Source organism: Bacillus rossius, chromosome 14 (assembly GCF_032445375.1).
Source record: "Bacillus rossius redtenbacheri isolate Brsri chromosome 14, Brsri_v3, whole genome shotgun sequence".
NCBI lineage: Eukaryota > Metazoa > Arthropoda > Insecta > Phasmatodea > Bacillidae > Bacillus > Bacillus rossius.
In genome coordinates, this window is record NC_086341.1 from 24533196 (window position 1) to 24554013 (window position 20818).

Here is a 20818-nt window from a genome sequence, read left to right on the forward strand (position 1 = left end):
CAGGACAGTGTAGCCAAGGGACGGACACTAGAGTGCCGGACAGGGGAGCCGAGGCACGGACACTATAGTGCAGCATGACAGTGTAGACAAGGGACGGACACTAGAGTGCCGGACAGGGGAGCCGAGGCACGGACACTATTGTGCAGCAGGACAGGGTAGCCGAGGCACGGACACTATAGTGCAGCAGGACAGTGTTCCAAGGGACGGACACTAGAGTGCCGGACAGGGCAGCCGAGGGGCGGACACTAGAGGTCCGGACAGGGGAGCCGAGGGGCGGACACTAGAGTGCCGGACAGGGTAGCCGAGACACGGACACTATAGTGCAGCAGGACAGTGTAGCCAAGGGACGGACACTAGTGTGCAGCAGGACAGTGTAGCCGAGGGACGGACACTATAGTGCAGCAGGACAGGGTAGCCGAGGCACGGTCACTAGAGTGCCGGACAGGGTAGCCGAGGGGCGGACAGTACTCGCGGAGGCGCGGCCGGTCTCTACGCCGCGCTCTGCTGACGTCACACCGGCGCGCCTCCCGACCTTGTTTACGCGCGGCTGCGGGCGGGGCCTGACGTCACGGGTCGTCTCCGGTGCGCGCCACCTCGCAGCTCCTAGCGCGGTCTCCGTGTCTGCCGGCGCCGCGGAGGTATGCGTGGATCCTTGTCTTTGTTCGGCAGGCAAGCTTTTTTTCACAGACGAGAGAGCCAAACTCCCGATCGTGCATCTTCGGGGTTTTTTTTTTAATTTTATTTTGGACAAGTAATGATAACTAATGGTTAGAGACCTGCAAAAATCGCGGATTTATTCGGTGATAGGCTAGAATTCAAACACATATTCCTCTTAGATAATTTTGCTATTGGCTTACTGTTCATCTGGACGAATCTCAACCAGTTATAAACCCTCAACCAAAGAAGGATCGAATCACAGACAAACCAGCTGTGACGACTTACAAGTCGGCAGCCAATGAACTTGCGTTTTTTGCCTGAGTGTACAGCGGTATGTGCAGTCTATCCTGAAGGCCATCGAAACCGCGAATTTTGCAGGTCTCTACTAATGGTCAATTAGGTTAGGTGCGCTACATTATAAATACTTTAAAACATTGCGGACGGTTTATTTGGTTAGGAAAGCTACAGTAAAGATACTGTGAAATCATGTAAACGGTTTCCTAGCCCTGGATAGCTACATATCAAAAAGTTATTTGCTAAGCAACCTTCGGGGAATTTCGGGTGTGGCTCTCTCGCCTGTGAAATGCAGGCTTCCCGGCTTCTACGTCGCACGTACATGTTAACTGCACACGTGTGTCAGTGAGGTTGTGACGCTCGCTTGTGCTCCTAGCGCTGTATCGCCCTTGGACTGGCGCGCATTTTTTTTTTTTTTTTTTTTTTTCGTCGTTTGAGTGGTAACAATAACATTATATGGCGAGAAATAAAGGTGTAATAATGCAAGTCCATTGAGTGATTTTAATATTCTGTACTGAGTTTTGCATACCCAAAAATTATTCTGAAACCCTGCGTTTAGATCATTTTCACTATCCTAAAAATACTATTTGAAAAAATACGAATTCTCATTCACCCTCACCGTATACGTGAATGCTTTTCGCATACAGACACCACTCGGATATCTTGAGCAGTTTTCAGAACTCGTGTTTTTTTTCTGGAGCTCTGTACAATATATGTATGCACGGGTTGTTTTTTGCTCGTGATTTTAAATAATTCCAATCCATTACATAATAATACATAATTGTTTGTATTTTTTTAAAATTTAATCAATATTTGTTTTTAGAATTTTCAAGGCAAATTTATATCTAAACACAAGCATGAACTTCGCTCATGTAATTTGAATTAACCGTTCTTATATACATGTTGTGAAACTCTTTGATTTTAGGATATCATTAAAAACCAATACAAATTTTTGTTTCACGAAATCATAGACACACCTTAATTTTTTAATGTTTTCAAAAATATTTTTAAATATATAAAATATACATTTAGTATAAAGTATTTTACGATAAAGGTTATATACGAAAGTTTAATTTGAAATTGTTTCCTACACGATGTCGTACTCTCAATTCAAGTTGGATTGAAATATGAATTAGTCTTAGTAAATAAACACTTTTTTTTTAAATTGATAAACCTATTTAAACTTTCTATTAATGTTACACTATTAGTTCAATTTAAATCTCTTACAAATACAAAGTCATAAGTTTTTTTTTACAAGAGACCGCTTTATACGCCACATGATTTGGACAATATAGGACCCGCAAGACGCCACGTTTATTTCAAAAGATTTTGGGCCAAAAGCGTATTTTATCTTTTGAATTTAAAATTTTTGTTTCGATATGGCATATTTTATGATTTAATGGAATGCCTGACATTAATGCTTACCTTGAAAAGTCATTGGTGTTTGAAATTTAATTAATTTTTTAGCATTTAGCCTACTGCAGTTAATAATATTTTCATTAGACTCGAATTTGTGGTTCTTTCAAATTTCTTAATTGGATGATCTATGCATTAATGAAGGCAACTTTTCAATTTAAAAACGCTGTTAAAAGTATTGGCATGAAAACTATTTAATTCAATATGGTATCTTTCGGTTATTATCATCTCTCCGCCTTAAGCCGGGATCAAAATAGCCCGTCGCCTCCATCCATCCGTCATCCGCCCACCAATCAAGAAACCTGCAGCCAATCAGATGGCCTGAAAAATTCCACCCGTCCGCCCGTAAAAAGCTTGGTAATTTCATACTTTTGACGAACGGAAGAATGAAATTACAACCTCCATATGTCTGCAAGGGTTTTGCGTGTTGAATCTTATTATATCAGAAGGTACCGATGTTTGTTTTATTTCTCGTCGTTTGAGTGGTAACAATAACATTAGATGTCGAGCTGCTTCCATGGTTGTTTTTAACATACGTTTGAACATATTTGAAAGTTTTTTTCTCCTTAAAACAAAATAGTTCTAGTGATAGAAGGGTAATCAATTACGCATGGTATTTTTTTAATGTTTAAATAAATACAAGAATGAAAAAAAAAATTGTTTAGTTAACATTATACCACTCGTGCATTTGTTGTTCTGTCACATATTAAAAAACGGATTTACACTATGTTTAATATAAAGGGTGTAAAAGAGTTTGGGAGGGGGAATCTTATATAATTCTATGAGATCGACGATAATGTACGCTATGCACTTATAACTCTTTAAACTATTTCGTTTTTAGTTTGAATTATTTAAACATTAAAAATTCCATGCGTAATTAATTACCTTTCTGTACTTAAATTTTATTTCAGAATTAAACATTTCAAATATGTTCAAATGTACGTAAGTTAAAAAAAAAAATCATGGAAGCAGCTAAACAATTAAAACAAACATCAAAACCTTCTAATATAAAAAGATTAGACACGCAAAAACCTTGCAGACATTTGGAGGTTATAATAACATCCTTCCATCCGTCAAAAATATAAAGTTACCAAGCTTTTTGACGGGCGGGTGGTGGAATTTTTCGGGCCATCTGATTGGCTGCAGGTTGCGTAATGCAGGCGATGGACGGTTGTAATTCCAACTTAAGGCGTACAGATAAAAACATAAATTAATAATAATTATAATAATAACGTACACTCGCGCGAAATTTTACAACCATTGAATGACACTTGGAGAATATCTGTTGAGGAAATGTATGCCAGAACAACTAATGCAAGAGAAGTGTAGTTGCTAAAGTACAAAAATAGCTTGTAACTAATATTAAGTACGAGAAAATAAAAAAAAAGAATCAACGTGACTTGTGAGACATACTGACTAGATAAAAACCAACGGATTGCGTACTTCGGAATGACTGACGTGTCACATGTTCTTGTTCTGTCAGCCACATCCTGCTTGGAGCGAGATGACGGCGGAAATATCACGACCGCCTCCTGTCACTTGACTCGCCACTTCCCGGTTTTTGAAAAACGAAAAAGGATTCACCCGCCATCACGCCTGTTGTCCCCCCCCCCCCACCCCACTTATTAATGCGTTGTGCCGAGCTTCGAAGGAACCACGCGATATGAAAACTACGCTGGATATCTCCGAGTGGCGTCTGCTCACGAAAATAATTCAAGAATATACTGAGATCGGAATAATTGTAGATCAGTTTCCGCATCTCGTTTTTAAAATGAAATTATCGTAGGGTGAAAATGACTAAAAACAGATGTTTTCAAAATAATATTTAGGTATGAAACATGCGGTAGAGATTCTTGAAAGCACTCAAGTGACGTACATTACACTTTTATCTTCATTTCTACGTCATATAATGTTATGGTAATCGCCCAAATGCGCAATGAGAAGACTGCGGGCTAGTTTAGAGCCTTTCCGAACGAACGTAAAATTTTGTCTAAACATATTTCACACAAATATGTCGATTATAAATAAAATTGTAAAAACTTTGACTGACATCTGTTTGGTGCAAATATAATGGCCAGAAAATTTTTATATGCATTCTTTCAATTTTTTTTCCGCGCGATAAAAAAAATTGTGTGCGTGGAGTTATATAGATAGAGAAAAAATATTTTTATTTTCGATAAAACTATCCACATAAAAATGAATGATAATTATAAACACAATTGCACAAATCAGTAACTATTTTCCACACGAAAAAATAAATTATAGATTCTTTAAATTAAATAAATATGGCAGCGTCAATCGTATCTAACTATTCCGGTCATACGATCAGAATTTTCGTAACGCTAGAAAATTGTAACCCCATCAGTACGAATTATTTCCGACTATTTATCAAAGCCTATGAAGCATTTCTAACGGCGGTAACATATTTTCGACGTAAAAATAAATTTTTTTAAGGAGTTAAATTGAAATAATATTCAAATAACTGTCAAACCTATAAACCGCGTCTATTGAAAAAGATGAACACTGAAGTTTCACAGAAAAAAATTAAAATACTAATTTAAGTTATTTTTCATTAGGTTATTATTTAAATGTCTATTTATATGAAAATGATCTGAAACTGGCAAAAAAAAAATTTAGGCTGAGTTTATAAACTAAACAAAATAAACGCAAGAACACAAGAAACACAAGAAACAAAAAGTTAAAGATAACGTTACGTTATAGTTATTGTTAACGTTAAAGTTAAATAACGAAGTTAAATAACATTTAAATATGCAGAAAATGTTCTTTTCTTTTTATCACACGCACCGAGGGTTCGTTTCCTGTCGCACAGTAAAAGCAAAATCACGCTTTTAAATAAAATTATTAAGATTTTCAAACGTCTAAATGAAAAACCATTACCTACTATTTAGAAAAAAAAGCCCACTCTATTTTTTTTCTTCAAAAGTTTAAGTTTCAAGTTGTAGGGTTTGTGATGTCTTGGGAATTGCGTATTTTATAATCTACTGTAGTTTTCTTGTGTTAGAAGCGTTTTGCGTCTTTGTGCTTTTGCTTTTCTTGCAGAGTTTATAAACCCAGCATTTAATTTCCTGAAGTGTGCAGTAATCAGCACATCTACAGTACGCCTGGTCGTGGATACGACAAAGACAATCATACGTCATCGAGCGCTGGTAAAGACCCTGTCATGCGGTTCAATTTATCTCCACATAGATTTGACAACAAAATTTGAGAGGTGATAATCGTAAGAAATATAGCTTCAAATTTTCTCCATCAAGTAGACTTGAACAGATAACCTCAAATCCTATCAAAGTTAATGATTGGTCTGAGTTAGCTGAAAAGTTTCAGAATGTACTTTATTAAGTTTTGGTTCGAAATTTTTTTTTTAAATTTTGTGATTTTTATGCATTTCTTAATTTTTAAAAGATTGTAAATTTAAATCACATTAATGTTCGTTGCTCAATAAAACGAATATTTTGCGATCTTTAAATGTTATATGTTATAACCTCTTTTTTTTTTGTTCTCCCATATGTCTTTCGCCATTTTAAAGATTCGCAGTGACGCAAAAGTCCTCCATTTACGTTTTAATTCGGCACGAATGCATAATTGCGTCAAACATCCAGAATATTTTAGAAAAATTCCTATATACAATATATTTGCTGGAAGCTAAAATCATCAATCTTGTCAAAAAAAACATGGCTCCGCTAGTAACGTGCTCAGTGACGTCATAATCCTCCCAACATTATTTGTCCATCTTTGTTGGAAGGTGTTGCAAGCGAAAGCTTGCCAGTGTGACAGGAATTCTGCTCGTACAATGCGCGGTCGCGACCGATCTTTCGCTGAAGTCTCGCCCGTTAAGTATTACAGTAATTCCCGCCTGCTAAGGCTCTGAGCTTGTGCGCTTTTCCCTCGCGTCAGATGTTTGTTTTCCTGCGGTTGTGACTTTTCTCTGGCCCTGCGTCATGTTTTTTTTCTTCTTCTTTAGACGGCATGGTGTGATGAATCACTTATTTACAAAGCGAAGGCGATCTTTCTGCGTCAAATAGAAAAAAAAACTTTCAATTTTGTTGTTGTTGTTTTTTCACCTCGCATGGTTATAGTGGGCTTCGATTCATTTGTTTGCCGACTCTGTGCTCATAAATTAGAAAAATTTGTTTAAAAAAATTATACGTGAGATGTATTTCAGTTATGTATTAGTAGAGACCTGCAAATTTCGCGTATTCATTCGGGGATAGGCTAGAATTCAAACACATATACCTCTTAGATAATTTTGCTATTGGCTTACTGTTCACCTGGACGAATCTCAACCAGTTATAAACCCTCAACCAAAGAAGGATCGAATCACAGACAAACCAGCTGAGACGACTTACAAGTCGGCAGCCAATGAACTTGCGTTATTTGCCCAAATGTACAGGGGTATGTGCAGTCTATCCTGAAGGCCATCGAAACCGCGAATTTTGCAGGTCTCTATGTATTAGATTAGATATGAAAATTATTTTTTTACATACTTGTAGGGAAGTTATAATCATCTAATTTGGTTGGAATATTCGCACATTCAACGTCCACAAGCGTGTAAATTTGGATTGTTAAAGCTGCAGTACAATTATGGAAATAAGTAAAATAATGTGAGTAATTTGATAATAGATGTAGTTGCTGGCACAATCTCAGGAAAAACCAATGGATATGGGGAGGAATTATTTTTTTTTTGCGAAAAAATCTAAAGCACATTAGGTTCCAGCAAGGAATACCTCAGATTTTTCTTCCTTGTAATTGGCGGCCATCTGCGAGATAAGTCGTTGCCTTATTTGACCGAGCCACTCAGGACTCGTTTGCTTCCGCACTGAATTTCTGTGATTGGTGTAACGACAGTAGACATGCACCTGGAAAAAAAACCCTCACCCAATGATGAAACACAGACGATGCTACAGTGTTATAACTTACAGCTGGTCTCGAAATCTCTTCGTGAAAATCAGCAGCTGATGCCGGAACATCAGTAGCGCGACGGTGCTATGCGAAGATGACGATGCAACAGAAGAATATCACATCTTTGTAAATATTACTCGCGCGACAAGCAAATATAAAATTTATATGTTTTCTGCAGTTACATACCTACGCACCAAACATACGACAACCATAAATGCTTGCAGGTTTTCGTAGTACGTATGTTTCAGAGGGGTAGCAGGCACTAGGACGACAGTCCTTTCACCAAAAGTTTGGAGAAAAGACTTAAGGTCTAGTGCCTTTCGGTTTAAAGCCTGTTCCGTCTAGTGCCTTTCGGCCTAGTGCCTGTTCGATCTAGTACATTTGGTTCAAACGCCTGTTTCCAGAGTCAAGACATATTCCCAGCGAGATGAATTTTCAAGTTTTCGGCCTAGAGCCTTTCGGCTAAATGACTTTCGGTGTAGTGCCTTTCGGTCTAATGACTTTCGGTGTAGTACCTTCAGGCTGAATACCCTTCGGTCGAGAAATTTTCGGCCTACTGACGCGTCCCCGCAGGGCCGCCACACGTCCGGGCAGCGACTTCCCTCGCGGAGCGGATGTGTTCCCGGCAGGCTGTGCGTCAACGCGCGAGTGATTCACGGTCGCCGGAGTAGGGGGAGGAGCTAACTTCTTACGTACTCCCCGCGGGGCGGTGTTGGGGACTCAGTCGATAGCGCGGCGCCGGGAGAGAGCGAGCACGAGCCATGAAGGACAAGATCACCTGCCCGTACGTACCATGGGCTGTGTTCGATCCCGCTCAGGAGTTCAGCTCACAGGGAGAGAACTCAGGGCATTTGTGTTGCTTTTAAGATTTCGTGTTTTTTTGTACAGGATTTTAAATAAGTTTATAATGAAAGAACCGATTTATGAATAACCGTTCGTATGTATGTTAAAAGACACTTTATTTTTGTTTTATAATTTATAAATCAATAAAAAAACTAGGGTTTGTTGATAGAAATAACAGTGCAAATACATTTTACAGTCCACTTTTTACATGTATATTTGTGGTAGATAAGTGTTTCGATAAGTATGTTTGTGTAGTAGTTATCTTGCAAGATGGATAAATGAGACAGGGAAAAAAAAAATATTTTTGTTGGATAGTGAAACCAGTGAAAATATCTTGGTTTGAAAAAAGAGGGGGGGGGGGAGGGGCAGGTTACTTACCTTTTCTTCCCGTCGTTTCTATTTGGCTTACGTGTCAAGTTGTCCTCAAATCAAATCTGCAGGGGTGCCCACAAGGGGGGGTAACGACGCAGACTGCGTCATTAAAATGTCAGGGGGGGGGGGTGCTTAAAAGACGATAAAAATGCAGGGGCGCAACAACAGGGGGGGGGGGCAAGGGTATATTGACGCCCCCCCCCCTCAGAAACCTTGAAGTGGGGGCAAACGGGGGCAAAGAAAGTGTTGTGTAATCAATTTTTAGATAATAAAACTGCTTAAATAGCACCATTTTCCACCTTGAAATACAAATTTTCCCAGGGGAGGACTCCCGGACCCCCCGCTTCAATAGGGGGGATCGAGGATTCTTTATAAAATGATATATTTCCCCCCCCCCCTTTTGGAAATTTAGTTGTTGCGCCCCTGGAAAAATGTATATATTATTTACATAATTATAGCTTCTAATGTGAAAATACGTTTCTGGTGCTTTGATAATTGAAAGAGATCTTGTAAATCAAATTGGCAACCCCCGCACTTTCCTCAACAAAAACAGTTTGGCATCTGTCGGTTCAGGATGGAAATATTACCTGATATGACCAAAATTATAATTAGAAAATCAGTTTTAATTAATGCAAAATGTGATAAAATATAATACTAAAAAAGTATAATATTATAAAATCATTGAGAAAATGGCATAAAAAATTTCGGGGGGGGGGGCCGCATCATTAGGTTAGGGGGGGGTGAGTCATAGTGTTTGGGGGGGGGGGGGGGTGGGCACCTCTGAAATCTGACAGTAATTCTCTAAATTAGTACCAACGATATATTCGTTAGTCTTCTGATACTGTTCATTCTGTTGCAATTGTGTTTGTAAACAACTTAATGTGTTTGTTTGCGTTCGTAAACGAACACCGTGTGTTGCTCTGCAATTGTCAGAGTGTAAATGGGTACACCTGGTATACTAACTTTGAGAAACTGTCAAATCTGAGACAAGCTGCACAGAAAAACAGTTACAAAACAAAACAAAACACGTTCATTATTTTAATTACTTTTTTTTAAATTTAATTTAAATTGGGCTTTGTGTCTGGTTAACACCTATATCGTGTGGACAGTAATAATCAACGACACATATTAGCAGTCAGTGGCTGACGCAAGGGAATGTTTATATGTAGGTATGTATGTATGTATGTATGTAGGTATGTATGTATGTATGTATGTATGTATGTATGTATATATATATGTGTGTGTGTGGGTGTGTGTGTGTGTGTGTGTATCCCGGGTCCAAAATGTTATTAATAAGTTCCAATATTCGGTGAAGGTTAAATCTTGTTTGAGTGATGAAAGGTGATTAGTTAATAACACCTGGAACCACAAACCTTACAATAAGTGTCACATTTTGAGAATGAATAGTGTAATAGTGTCGGAAACCCTTGTAGACATAATTTTTTTTAATATAATACACAAATTCTAATTGTATTTTTTATTTATATATTTCAAAAACTCCATTAAAAAATTCCTGCACCATCCACTTATAATGGTCTCACTTAGCCAGGGGTGTTTTTGTGTAAGTGAGGCTGAATGATAAGTGCGGCACTCTCTGATGCTCCTAGCGAATTGTCGCCTCTAAGCGCAAGGCTGTGGACTGGCACGCAGTCTTCTCGTGAATAGGGCCTAGTTGTATTGTATTTTTCTCTTTTCGTTTTAAATATTCACTACTTATATTCAGCGGGAATATGATTTTTTATTTATTAGTTTATTTTCTTAAAAGTTAATCCATGCTACATTTTTGTATTTTTATATGTTTGTTAATAAAGTATTTTTTTTACGACGTAAACGTTTGTGCGATGGCGTAAGTCCACAATTTTTCATTCCTACGTTATATTTTTTTAAAATACCCTTCAACTAAAACTAATTGCCATGGGCAAAGGCTTAAACATTACTTTTAAGAAGCCACGTGTTAATTTAGTCGTTATTGATTTTTACATGCTGTCGTCTTAAGTGGATGGTATTGCATCAGTTACGAGAGTAGGAGTTTTTCTCAAATCTCGAGTTAAGCAAAAAAAGCAGCAAATACACTGCTGGCTGCGAGAATCTTGTGCAATTGTTGTTTCATAAGCCAACGATGTTCGCCATCAAAACAGATTGCTTCACGACTGCGCAAAGGCCAGCTATTAATTACTGAGCTGTTTACATTGTTTGTTGATACGTCAGTTGGCAACATTGACTATATAAAAAAATATCATTATGACTTTGCGAAGTACTTAAGAGGTTTTTGTTTTTAATTGGCGTGTTCCAGAAAAAAAACGTTTTATTTAAATTAAACATTCATTCAAAAAAACTCACCGTGTGGAAACAGGTCTACATTTCAAAGATTTCACAGATAAATTTATTTAACAAAACTTCAAAAATAAAGCGTGAGCGAGTCTTAGTACTCGCCAGTGATGTGTAAACATTTAACTTCCGTAACGAGCACAATCGTATGTTCTCACGTGGTTCATGTTGGAAATAACTTACAATACGAAACTCGGACACGTATTTTAACGCATAATTCTGAAAAATAATGCCGAGCGTGATATATAAACGTAAATTGTGTTTTCAAGCTTTATTTTTTTAGTTTCCGAACCAGCCGCTAGAATTCGCTGCCGGAGTAGTTACGCTGACTAAATAGAATAATTCGATTTGCAGAACGAAATATTAAACTATATAATGTAACGGCTCCGATAAAAGCTAAACAAATAATAATACTGTAAAAAAAATACTAAACTCCAGCTTTGGGCAAGTTGGGCAAGTATGAACTTTGGTTCGCGCCATCCGCCACAGATGGCAGCATCGTGGTTACATATTTCCGTTCCATGCAAATTCCGTTTAATTCACGAAATTAGTCCTACCAGATGCCGTATATAAAAGCTGAGATGTTACACATACAAAATAAACAATAATTGTATTACCAGTGTACCTGTCTAACCACTTTTCGCAAAAAATTAATTTATACATTTATATATATAATTTATATATATATGATGCTTATTTCAATAATGTAACGCCTGTGACTTTCTAATCGTAAAGACTGTCGTGCCCGCTTTTTTTTACGCTAAGATCACAGTTGTTCCGAACGTGATTGGTTAGAAAAAGACAGTATGTCCATAAAATACTGTCCCATTTATAAATGATAAAGAGTATCAACTGTAAGTGTTGTAGAGTGTTGGTTCAAGGTCACAATTAAAGAGTAACTCAAACAGTTCTAGATAAGCGGATGTGCGAGTACTGCTTTGTTGTTTTCTCGCTTGAAACGCCACCTACACATATAGTAACTCCTAAGCATAATTAGTAAAGGGTGAACCTGTAAAGTTTATTTGGCAACAGGATAAAGCCACTCTCCATTGGAATCTCTTTTGTACGAGAGTGGTTGAACGTCGAAGTCCCTGACCGTTGAATTGGTCGTAATGGTCGAGACAACAGAGCTCTTTTTCGTTTGCATCCACGTTCTCCTGACATAAAGCCATGCAATTATTTTTTTTTCCTTTGGGGCTTTATAAAAGATCGTGTCTACGTTTCGCCGCTCGCTACCTAATGATTTGCCAGAGTTGAGACACAGAATTGAAGAGGCTATTGCTTCCATTACTCCATACATGTTAACCAAAGTATGGGAAGGATTGGACTTAAGGTTGGATATGTATCGCATAACTAATGGTGCACATATTGGAAATTTTTAAGAAAAACTATGTTAGTTTAACTTCAATTGGATGTACGATTTGTTGTAAATAGTCTGAATTAAACTGTTATAATATACCATTGAAACTGGGTCATTCTCTTGTGGACTCCGTGTACTTTAACCTCGTCGCGTCCATCGCTGTTGTCATTCCAGCATTCGGCTCTTCTTCCTCCAGTGCTGACGTGACAGTTTCCTATTATTGGGTCATTCTTGTGTTACGTTTTTGTAAACATGTTTTTTTTCTTCGTGATTATCTCTAACTAATTAAGATAAAAACAAAACCACTGCCAACATTCGTTATCTGCGGGATATTTCCATGACGGCTTTCGCCCGCATCACAAGGCGACAGTTGTTTTTTTTCCAGTTTGCATCACAGTTTCCAGTCAATTATGTGTCTGAAGCATGCAAATCGTGACTTAACAAAGTCTTGAACTATATTGGCGCATGAGGCTGTACTACATCAACTAGAATTTTTATCGTGCTAGTAATTTATAAGTGAACTGTTCTTCGTTGGACGATTTAATGCCTGAAAATAGGAATCTTTAAGACGGCGCATAGTTTCGTACTTGTTTTTTTGGGAAGGGGTGGGTGGAGGTTTGTCGTGCCTATTGAACAGTTGAGTCCTTGGAGAAACAACGCACATCAGGGATAGACCTCTCCAGGAATAAGTAGGACAAGGCATATAGTGAGGAACCAAACCAGCATTTTGGCTGGAGTGGCTCCAGGAAACAAAATCGTAGCAGGAAACTGAGGTCAAGTCGGCCGGCCTGGGATTCGAACGCGGCCTGTCACTAATGCGAGTTCAGTGACTAGCACCGGAATGTCCACATAGAGAATATAATTTGGGAAATGTAAAAATCTTGCCGCACGAAGAGCTGTCTTTGTTTTGACGTCGTAGCTCTCTCCCGGGAGGCCTGAAGCTCGCTCCCCTCTCCCCTCTCCCTTCATACTTCAACCAATGGCGCGCCTGCCTGCGGTCAGAAAAGCAACCCTACCAACCTTGAGAACAGTCGCGAGCCTGACTCACTTTCTTTCACACTTTGCATTTATTATTATTATTTAACCCTTTCACTCACACTTTGTCAGTTACTAAGATATACTTTGTTTTAATTTTTTTTACTGTAACTAATTTTTTTTGTGTGTGGTAGTAATCTTATGCTATAATTGTAACAATGTATATTAATTTTATTATAATTAATAAACAGTAAAATAAAATTTCTTTCTTTCATAGTCATAAAGTATGATGCTCACACATTCAAAGTTTGATAGACTCCATGTATCATTGATATATAAACTGTCCACTTCAGAGCTGAACTCGCATGATCCGTCTCAACCGTCCGTCAATCCTGTGACATTTGACCAACCAGATGAACCGAACCATCCGTCCGTCAAGCCTTAACTTTCGACGGACGGACGTATGAAATCATAACCACAAATACGTCTGAAAGGCATTGTCTTTATTTTTAAAAGTTTTTTTTTTTTTAGTTTGTTTATTGGCTAAGCTGCTTCCGTATTGTGTTTTTAACTTGTATATGGACACGTTTTAAGTTTTATATTTGAAACCAAAATTATCTGAGACACAAAAGTAATTTAAAATAAATTAAAATAAATATTTCAGACTTTGTTTAATCATTTATAAGTGCTTAGCGTACCTGATGGTTCAAACTGGCAAACCTTTACAGATAAATTTCCTCATAAATATAAGCTTAATATAGTTGTTGCCAGTTCATCTGGTTGGTCAAATGTCACAGGATTGACGGACGGTTGAGACGGATCATGCGAGTTCAGCTCTGAAGTGGACAGTTTATATATCAATGATACATGGAGTCTATCAAACTTTGAATGTGTCAGCATCATACTTTATGACTATGAAATAAATAAATTTTATTTTACTGTTTATTAATTATAATACAATTAATATGCATTGTTACAATATAGAATGAGATTACTACCACACACAAAAAAAATCAGAAAAAAAATTAGTTACAGTAAAAAAAATTAAAACAAAGTATATCTTTAGTAACTGACAAAGTGTGAGTGAAAGGGTTAAATAATAATAAATGCAAATATAATAAGTGCGGAACATTGTTAATCGCTCGGTTCGTTGTCGGACGGAAGGATGGCGAAAGGACGGGTGACGGATCATTGTGAGTCCAGCTTCAGCCCTGGAGCCTGTCGACCCACGAACACAGCATTCTGTCGAACTTGGATTTTTGTCTTGTTTTATTTCTTTATTGTCTTTTATTCTCTGTTTGTACCTGTCTGTGTCGTGCCCACCGCTAAAGCCCTAGGCTGTTAGCGGACAAGTTACAAACCAAAATAAATAATAAATAAATTATTATAGACTGCCATTTCTATGAAGTACGAAAAACTTGTAACGCCGTACCTCCTGTGGCAGTAATGCTGGTCCTCACCTCGTTAGCAGCAGCCCCCCGATGACGGAACGCACCCTCTCACCCAGCCATGCAAGTCAGATGTGAACCCCGTGCTACTATGCGAACTGCATATCTAGTGTTCTTTTTGTAACCATCCCATATAACTTTTCGACCAAACAATTTAGTATTCAGTTAACAAAATTAATTATCCCCAGTAATTGCCCACAAGGGAAAGTGCAACTGAGACATATGTATGTTGGCTTTGTGCTATGTGAACGCTCCTGATTCCCCTTACGCCCTTGGCCCTTAATTAATTCTTACCGTCATCTGAGTGTGTCAAGTAATTAAAAGAAACTAAAATATGAAAATAGGTAGTAATCACAGCATGAAGCAATCAGTCTCCAACTTGATTCATATTTTCTAATTATTTACGTTATAATTCGTTACAATATTTCTGGGCCTTTAGACACCTGTTTATGATACAGTTATTAATTTATGAGGGTATTGTACTAGGACATTCTTTAAATTTTCACGTAAAGTTATTTACAGTTTTTTTTGTGCGTTTTGTCGCGAGGTGACGCTCTACCCCTCCCCCGTACCTTCACTTTCCGGCAGTCTTCATCAGGCCGCGACCCAGGCTGAACACGTTTGTCCTGGGGGGGAATATTCAGCCCGTGTATCTGATCCATTAATTCTGGTAACTATTAACAACAACCCGAAACATTTTTCTTTAGTACTCCCACGCGTCCCTGGGTCATTTTGCGATGCAGGGCCTATCCCAACCGTCTTAAACTTCGCCTTGTCACGTGACCACGCCGCGAGGTTAATTAACTTAGGGGACTGGCCGACTCCAGACAGGCTCTTTAATGCACAAGTCGCGCATACGCTTGCCGCCATTAATGCATATTCACGGCTCTAGCAGCTGAGTGAACTCACGTATAAATATTCAACGTACGGGATTGGCCGTCTCCAATCAAAACCATCCCCTAGCAAGTCTGCAGCAAGGACATGACAGATCAAGCTAGGAGTGATTACCGTAACGTGTTTAAACGGGAATCAAAAGTTCTGCGATTTGGTTTTAAAAGCGTGTCTGTAAACATTAATTTGTTTCTCGGTTGTCTAAACAATAACTCGAATTTCTACAGACATTGTGTGGACACGGAAATCACTCGACTTTGTATGCAAGTAAGTACAATGCTTGAGAAGTAACAGTGCAACTTGTCGGGGCGAGCCACATCCGTGTAAAGTGTGAGCAACGTGTCATTAAAACTACGTGTTCCTAAAGCCGCCTACAATCATTTGCCAGTTTTTCTATTGAGCATAGTTAGGAATCAGCTTATTACGCTGGAGAAGGCCTGTGTAGCAGCTAGTATTCTACATTAGGTAACTTACAGCCTACGAGCCTAGTGAACCACGCTGAAGCTGACGACCCACGAACAACATAATTTTTGTTGGACGCACGAACTGGCGCTCTCCTGGAAAATTACTACTACTCCTACCCGGGCACACATACGGTGTGCAGAGCTTCAGGAAAAACGGCGCGATTTCAAAATTACTCAAGATATCCGCGTGGCTTACGAAAAGTTTAAAGAGTTCGCTGATGACCAAAAGTACTTTGATTTCGGATTAACTTTTTTAACTGTATTTTTAGATGAAAGAGTTGAAATTGCTAAAACGCATGTTTTCAGAGTAATTTTTAGGCGTAAAACAATCAGTACAGATTCTTGAAAGCACTTAAGGGACTTGCATTGCACATTTATCTTCATTTCTCACCGCTCAAATTTCACAGTTATCCTGTGATGACGAGACAGTTCAGAGCCTTGCGCTTAGAGGCTATACCGCGCTAGAAATACCAGCGAGCGAAGCGCTTATCATCCCGCCTCACTAACACACATACACCCCTGACGAGGCGGGCCCCTTAATGACTGCAAGTCTGAACAAAACATAACTGAATATATGTCAGCTGTTGGTATGTGGACCATTTTTTAGCTCACAGCGATAACATGATTATTTAAGTTCTGTCTACTCTTTCGCAGTTTCAATTGCGCAAGTTTATCGGATTGCATCACTATATAGTTAAAATGAACGTCTTACGAAATCTGAGGTTGAATTTAAATTAAGATAATGCAAGATTAATATACTTTCGCGACCACGATATTGATTGGAGGAATTTATCATTTTAAGAACACCGCTTTGTTTTCTGGCGAGCGGGAATAGAAGCAAAATATGAACGGAAAATTTTCAAAGTACTATGATAATAAAACTTTAGAATTATATGCTGAAAACACTTTAAATGAGTTACAACCATGGAAATTTACAGGAATTTACTGTCAAAAAACTACTTTAAACTTATCATTTTTTCATATACACTTATGCGGGTTTTTAACAGACTGACACGAATAAAGGTACTCGTAGCAAAAAACATTTTAAAATGGATTTGAAAGCCATGCTTGACAGTGGAATGTTGAGTAGTTTTCTATTATTGTCAATATATCCAAAGTTTTGGGTGCTTCACATGTAGGCTCTGAATATTGTATGTCAAAGAAAATGTTTTAAAAATATTAAAATACTTTACTTATTTATTAGGCGCTTGATCCTTGAAATAGAGCATTTTTCCATTGGATTAAGTATAGACATAGAGTGAGTTTAGGGTTCTGCACTCCATGCCCATATATATATATATATATATATATATATATATATATATATATATATATATATATCACAGTGTAGTGCATACACATAATAAACACATACCATTTCTGTGCTGCTACAGAATATGATTTCTATTCGTGTACACTTATGGTTTTTACTATTATGTGGCAATCTGTGAGCTGTTACGCTTGCTAAACACATATTACACTGCTTGTGAAGTACACTTACGTATGTGCAAGTAATATTCTTAATTACAGTGTGCTGGTTTACTCAATTCACTATGACCTAGATCTGAGATAACCTCTCTGAACAATACGTGGAGTTCAGATAAAATCTATACAAAATAAAAACGTTTGAAATTACTAAAAACAGAACTTAATAAATTATTTGCAAAATACGAATACAAATCGTTACACACTTTTCGTAAGGCGCAGCAAACATCAACATTATGGTATGACTGACAAACACTTAAAAAAATTGTTCTAACATTTAATAATACTATATAGTAATAATAAGGCATGGAAGATGTTTCATACTTAAAATTATTAATGGTCGGGCTTTAGGTTGGGTACATTTAAAGCAACAGTTTAAAAAGATATTTTGGTCACAAGGTACCAGTGCAAATTCAGTATTTAAATTAACGCACAACACAATCAAGTAGATAAATGATTTATACTTAATGTGTTCGGCTAGTTAGTTCAGCGTAAAGTATAAAGTCTTTCTCGTCAGGACCATTGGAGGGGGGCGCGGAAAAGTACCATACTGGAAAAGTACCATACTAGTATGGCACTTTTCCGTATGGCACAATTCCGCCTCTCTTCTTCGAAAAAGACGGAAAAGTACCATACTGGAAAAGTACCATACTTGAAAAAGGACGAGGCGGAATTGTGCCATTTTTTTTTAACACTCCATGGAATGACTGCAACGCCTCTGTTCTCAGAATAGTGTGGAGAATTCGCCTGTAGACAGCGCTGTCAACTCCAACAGTGTCTTCGGTTAACTCAAATGACGCCAGATAGCAGCACGTGTCCTTTTTAAAGTATGGCACTTTTCCGGTATGGTACTTTTCCGTCTGTTTCGAAGAGGCGAGGCGGAATTGTGCCATACGGAAAACTACCATATTTTACTACAAGATTCAAAAACATTTGTGGCAGCTATAAATTATATATTTAAGTATGGTACTTTTCCGTCTGTTTCGAAGAGGCGAGGCGGAATTGTGCCATACGGAAAACTACCATATTTTACTACCAGATTCAATAACATTCGGACCAGCGATAGATTGGCTATGATTTTTCATTATTTTTTTTTTAAGGTTTAAAATATATATACAAATATTTACTAGGTATAATCTATAATACAACATCACTACTGAATTCATACTAAAATTTAAATTTAATATATATTGCTTAAACTAAGAGAAAATTAATGAAATATCTACACCAGAATTTTTTTTTATTATACCTCTTCGGATATTATCTTATGACAATGAAAAATTCACTGAGGTGCAATTCATGTAAATAAATATCCACTTTTGTCAGATATTTTTATTTTATATTATTGTACTGAAAATTTGTGTAAAACTTCATGTTAGCTTTTATACTATATGTATCCATGGACTAGAAATTCTGTGATTATTCATAACCAGTATGTTTCAATCTTTAAAATTTGAGTAACTTTTATGATTGACTAACGTATTGAAAAATTTAGCTAGGAATATTGAATTAGCATGTTAAAAAAAAGACTGACAGCAAAACACGTATTTTTTTACTTGGTCTGCAAAATCACTTAATATTTCAATGTTATGTCAGATTTGTCTCGTAGAAATATATGTCAAGCTTCTAAAAATGTGCATGTCATCCCTGAATACGTATTTTACCATAATTTATAATATTTGAGAAATAATGCAACTATATGTCCAGCAAGGTTCAGTTATGCTTTGTAGCATCTTCTTGCAATTGCACTGGTGAACGATACTATTAAAATTATTATTATTGTTATTAGGTTGGTTGACTTTTTGTTCACATACATTAAAACTGAACCTGAGAAATAAATCAAACATTCATAACTCTTCTGTGGTAGTCAACTTAAAGTACAGTGGCATACTCTAGAAATTTAGAGATCTTGTGTGATACCAATCCAAACGTGTTAAAATAAATGTAACTGTTAAAGAAAGATATTCATGTCAAACTTACAGTGCTCAAACGACATATATTTACGTATATTACTACTGTTTTTAACAAAGAACATTTTTTATACGAGGTGTACATTAACATTAAATGAGAACTTTGATACGTACGTGGTATACTGTCTTGATTGGAACAACTTTACTTTAAAAAAAAATATTAAGTCACATTAAGTTGTAACTCCAGTTTATGATAATTATAAGGCAAAATGATACTTTTAGTTTAACATAATATGTTTAAAGTTCTTATGAATATTTTTACATCTAACTTTAAAAGAGGAAATATTCTGGATATATATTATCGGTTAAATTAAATTAAATAGTATTAAAATAATAAAGGCCGGGCTTCAGCCAAACTCATTGTGGTGGTGGGATAGTAATTTAAATGTAATACATTTACTCATGCGATTTACATAATTTTTGTGATCAAATTGTGAAACAAAAACTATATTATAGATTTTGAAGACCTTAATGGCGCTATGGTTTCAAACGTTTAAATATTTCCTTAAAGATGGTTATATGATGAGATATAATTTTCAAAGTACATATCATAAATTTCAGGCTATTCATTTAATCACTTAAAGGGCCCGACTGCACTTTTGACTGAGTTGAATTCTTTAAAAAAAGTCCGCGAGTATGATACTCTATCTGAAAACAAAGCGACAGCATCAGTGATGCCAACAAGGGGGAGGGCAGTACCCAGGGGCAGTTGCCCTCTCTGCGAGTTTGATAGGAAAATAGTTTCACATACAATTTGATGAAAAATTAACATTACATATTAACAACTTTAGTGCTGATTAATGAATATGTGAAGAATACTAATAAACAGACATATTTCCTTAAAAATTGTCTGAATAATTTTTAATTTCTATATTTAGAGTATAAAATTATGAAACAACTGACTTTGCCCCCCCCCCCTTTCCAGGGAAAAAATCCTGTGGGAGCCCCTGGACAGCATCACTTTTTGTAATGGAAACATTGAGGAAGCGAGCTGCCAGCACATGAGGGCGGTGGGGGGAAGCAGGGGGGAGCGGATGACGCGCGGGTTGGCGGAGATAGGCTGCTGTTGCCAGCTCCTTCCAGGAAGGTCACTCACACCCTCTCCCCGCCAACGCCACAGTGTGCTTGGGAGACGGAAATGAGCTTGTGCCAACCTCTCAGGCTAGGTGCGAGGCAGACTGTTCTTCATTTACAGTCTTCAGTTCGTTAAAGGATAGCATACTGGTCTGGTTTCTCTTGTTATTTTATGATTCTGTATTATGTATAATATTATTTGAGCAATGAACACTGTTATTTTTAATTTTTATATGAAATTGCCAAAAATTACATTTTAAAACCAACGTGTTTTATTTAGGTGTAATGTTCATTTAGCCACTTAAGAAGTTTTAACTCTGTAAA

At 37.2% G+C, this 20818-nt stretch overlaps 1 protein-coding gene across 4 annotated transcripts in view; it reads left to right on the forward strand.

Moving 5' to 3' along the window:
- The window catches only part of LOC134538717 (nocturnin), a 337405-nt gene that overhangs the window by 291356 nt on the left and 25231 nt on the right, over positions 1 to 20818 (forward strand). Inside the window, exon 1 of one of the 4 annotated variants that reach the window (XM_063380160.1) lies at positions 5505 to 8068. The exons of the other annotated variants lie outside the window; for them this stretch is intronic. Within the exon in view, the coding sequence (XP_063236230.1) occupies positions 8046 to 8068 (23 nt within the window). The 5' untranslated portion in view covers positions 5505 to 8045. Of the gene's footprint in view, positions 1 to 5504; positions 8069 to 20818 lie in introns of those variants that run through there. 4 annotated transcript variants of the gene reach the window in all.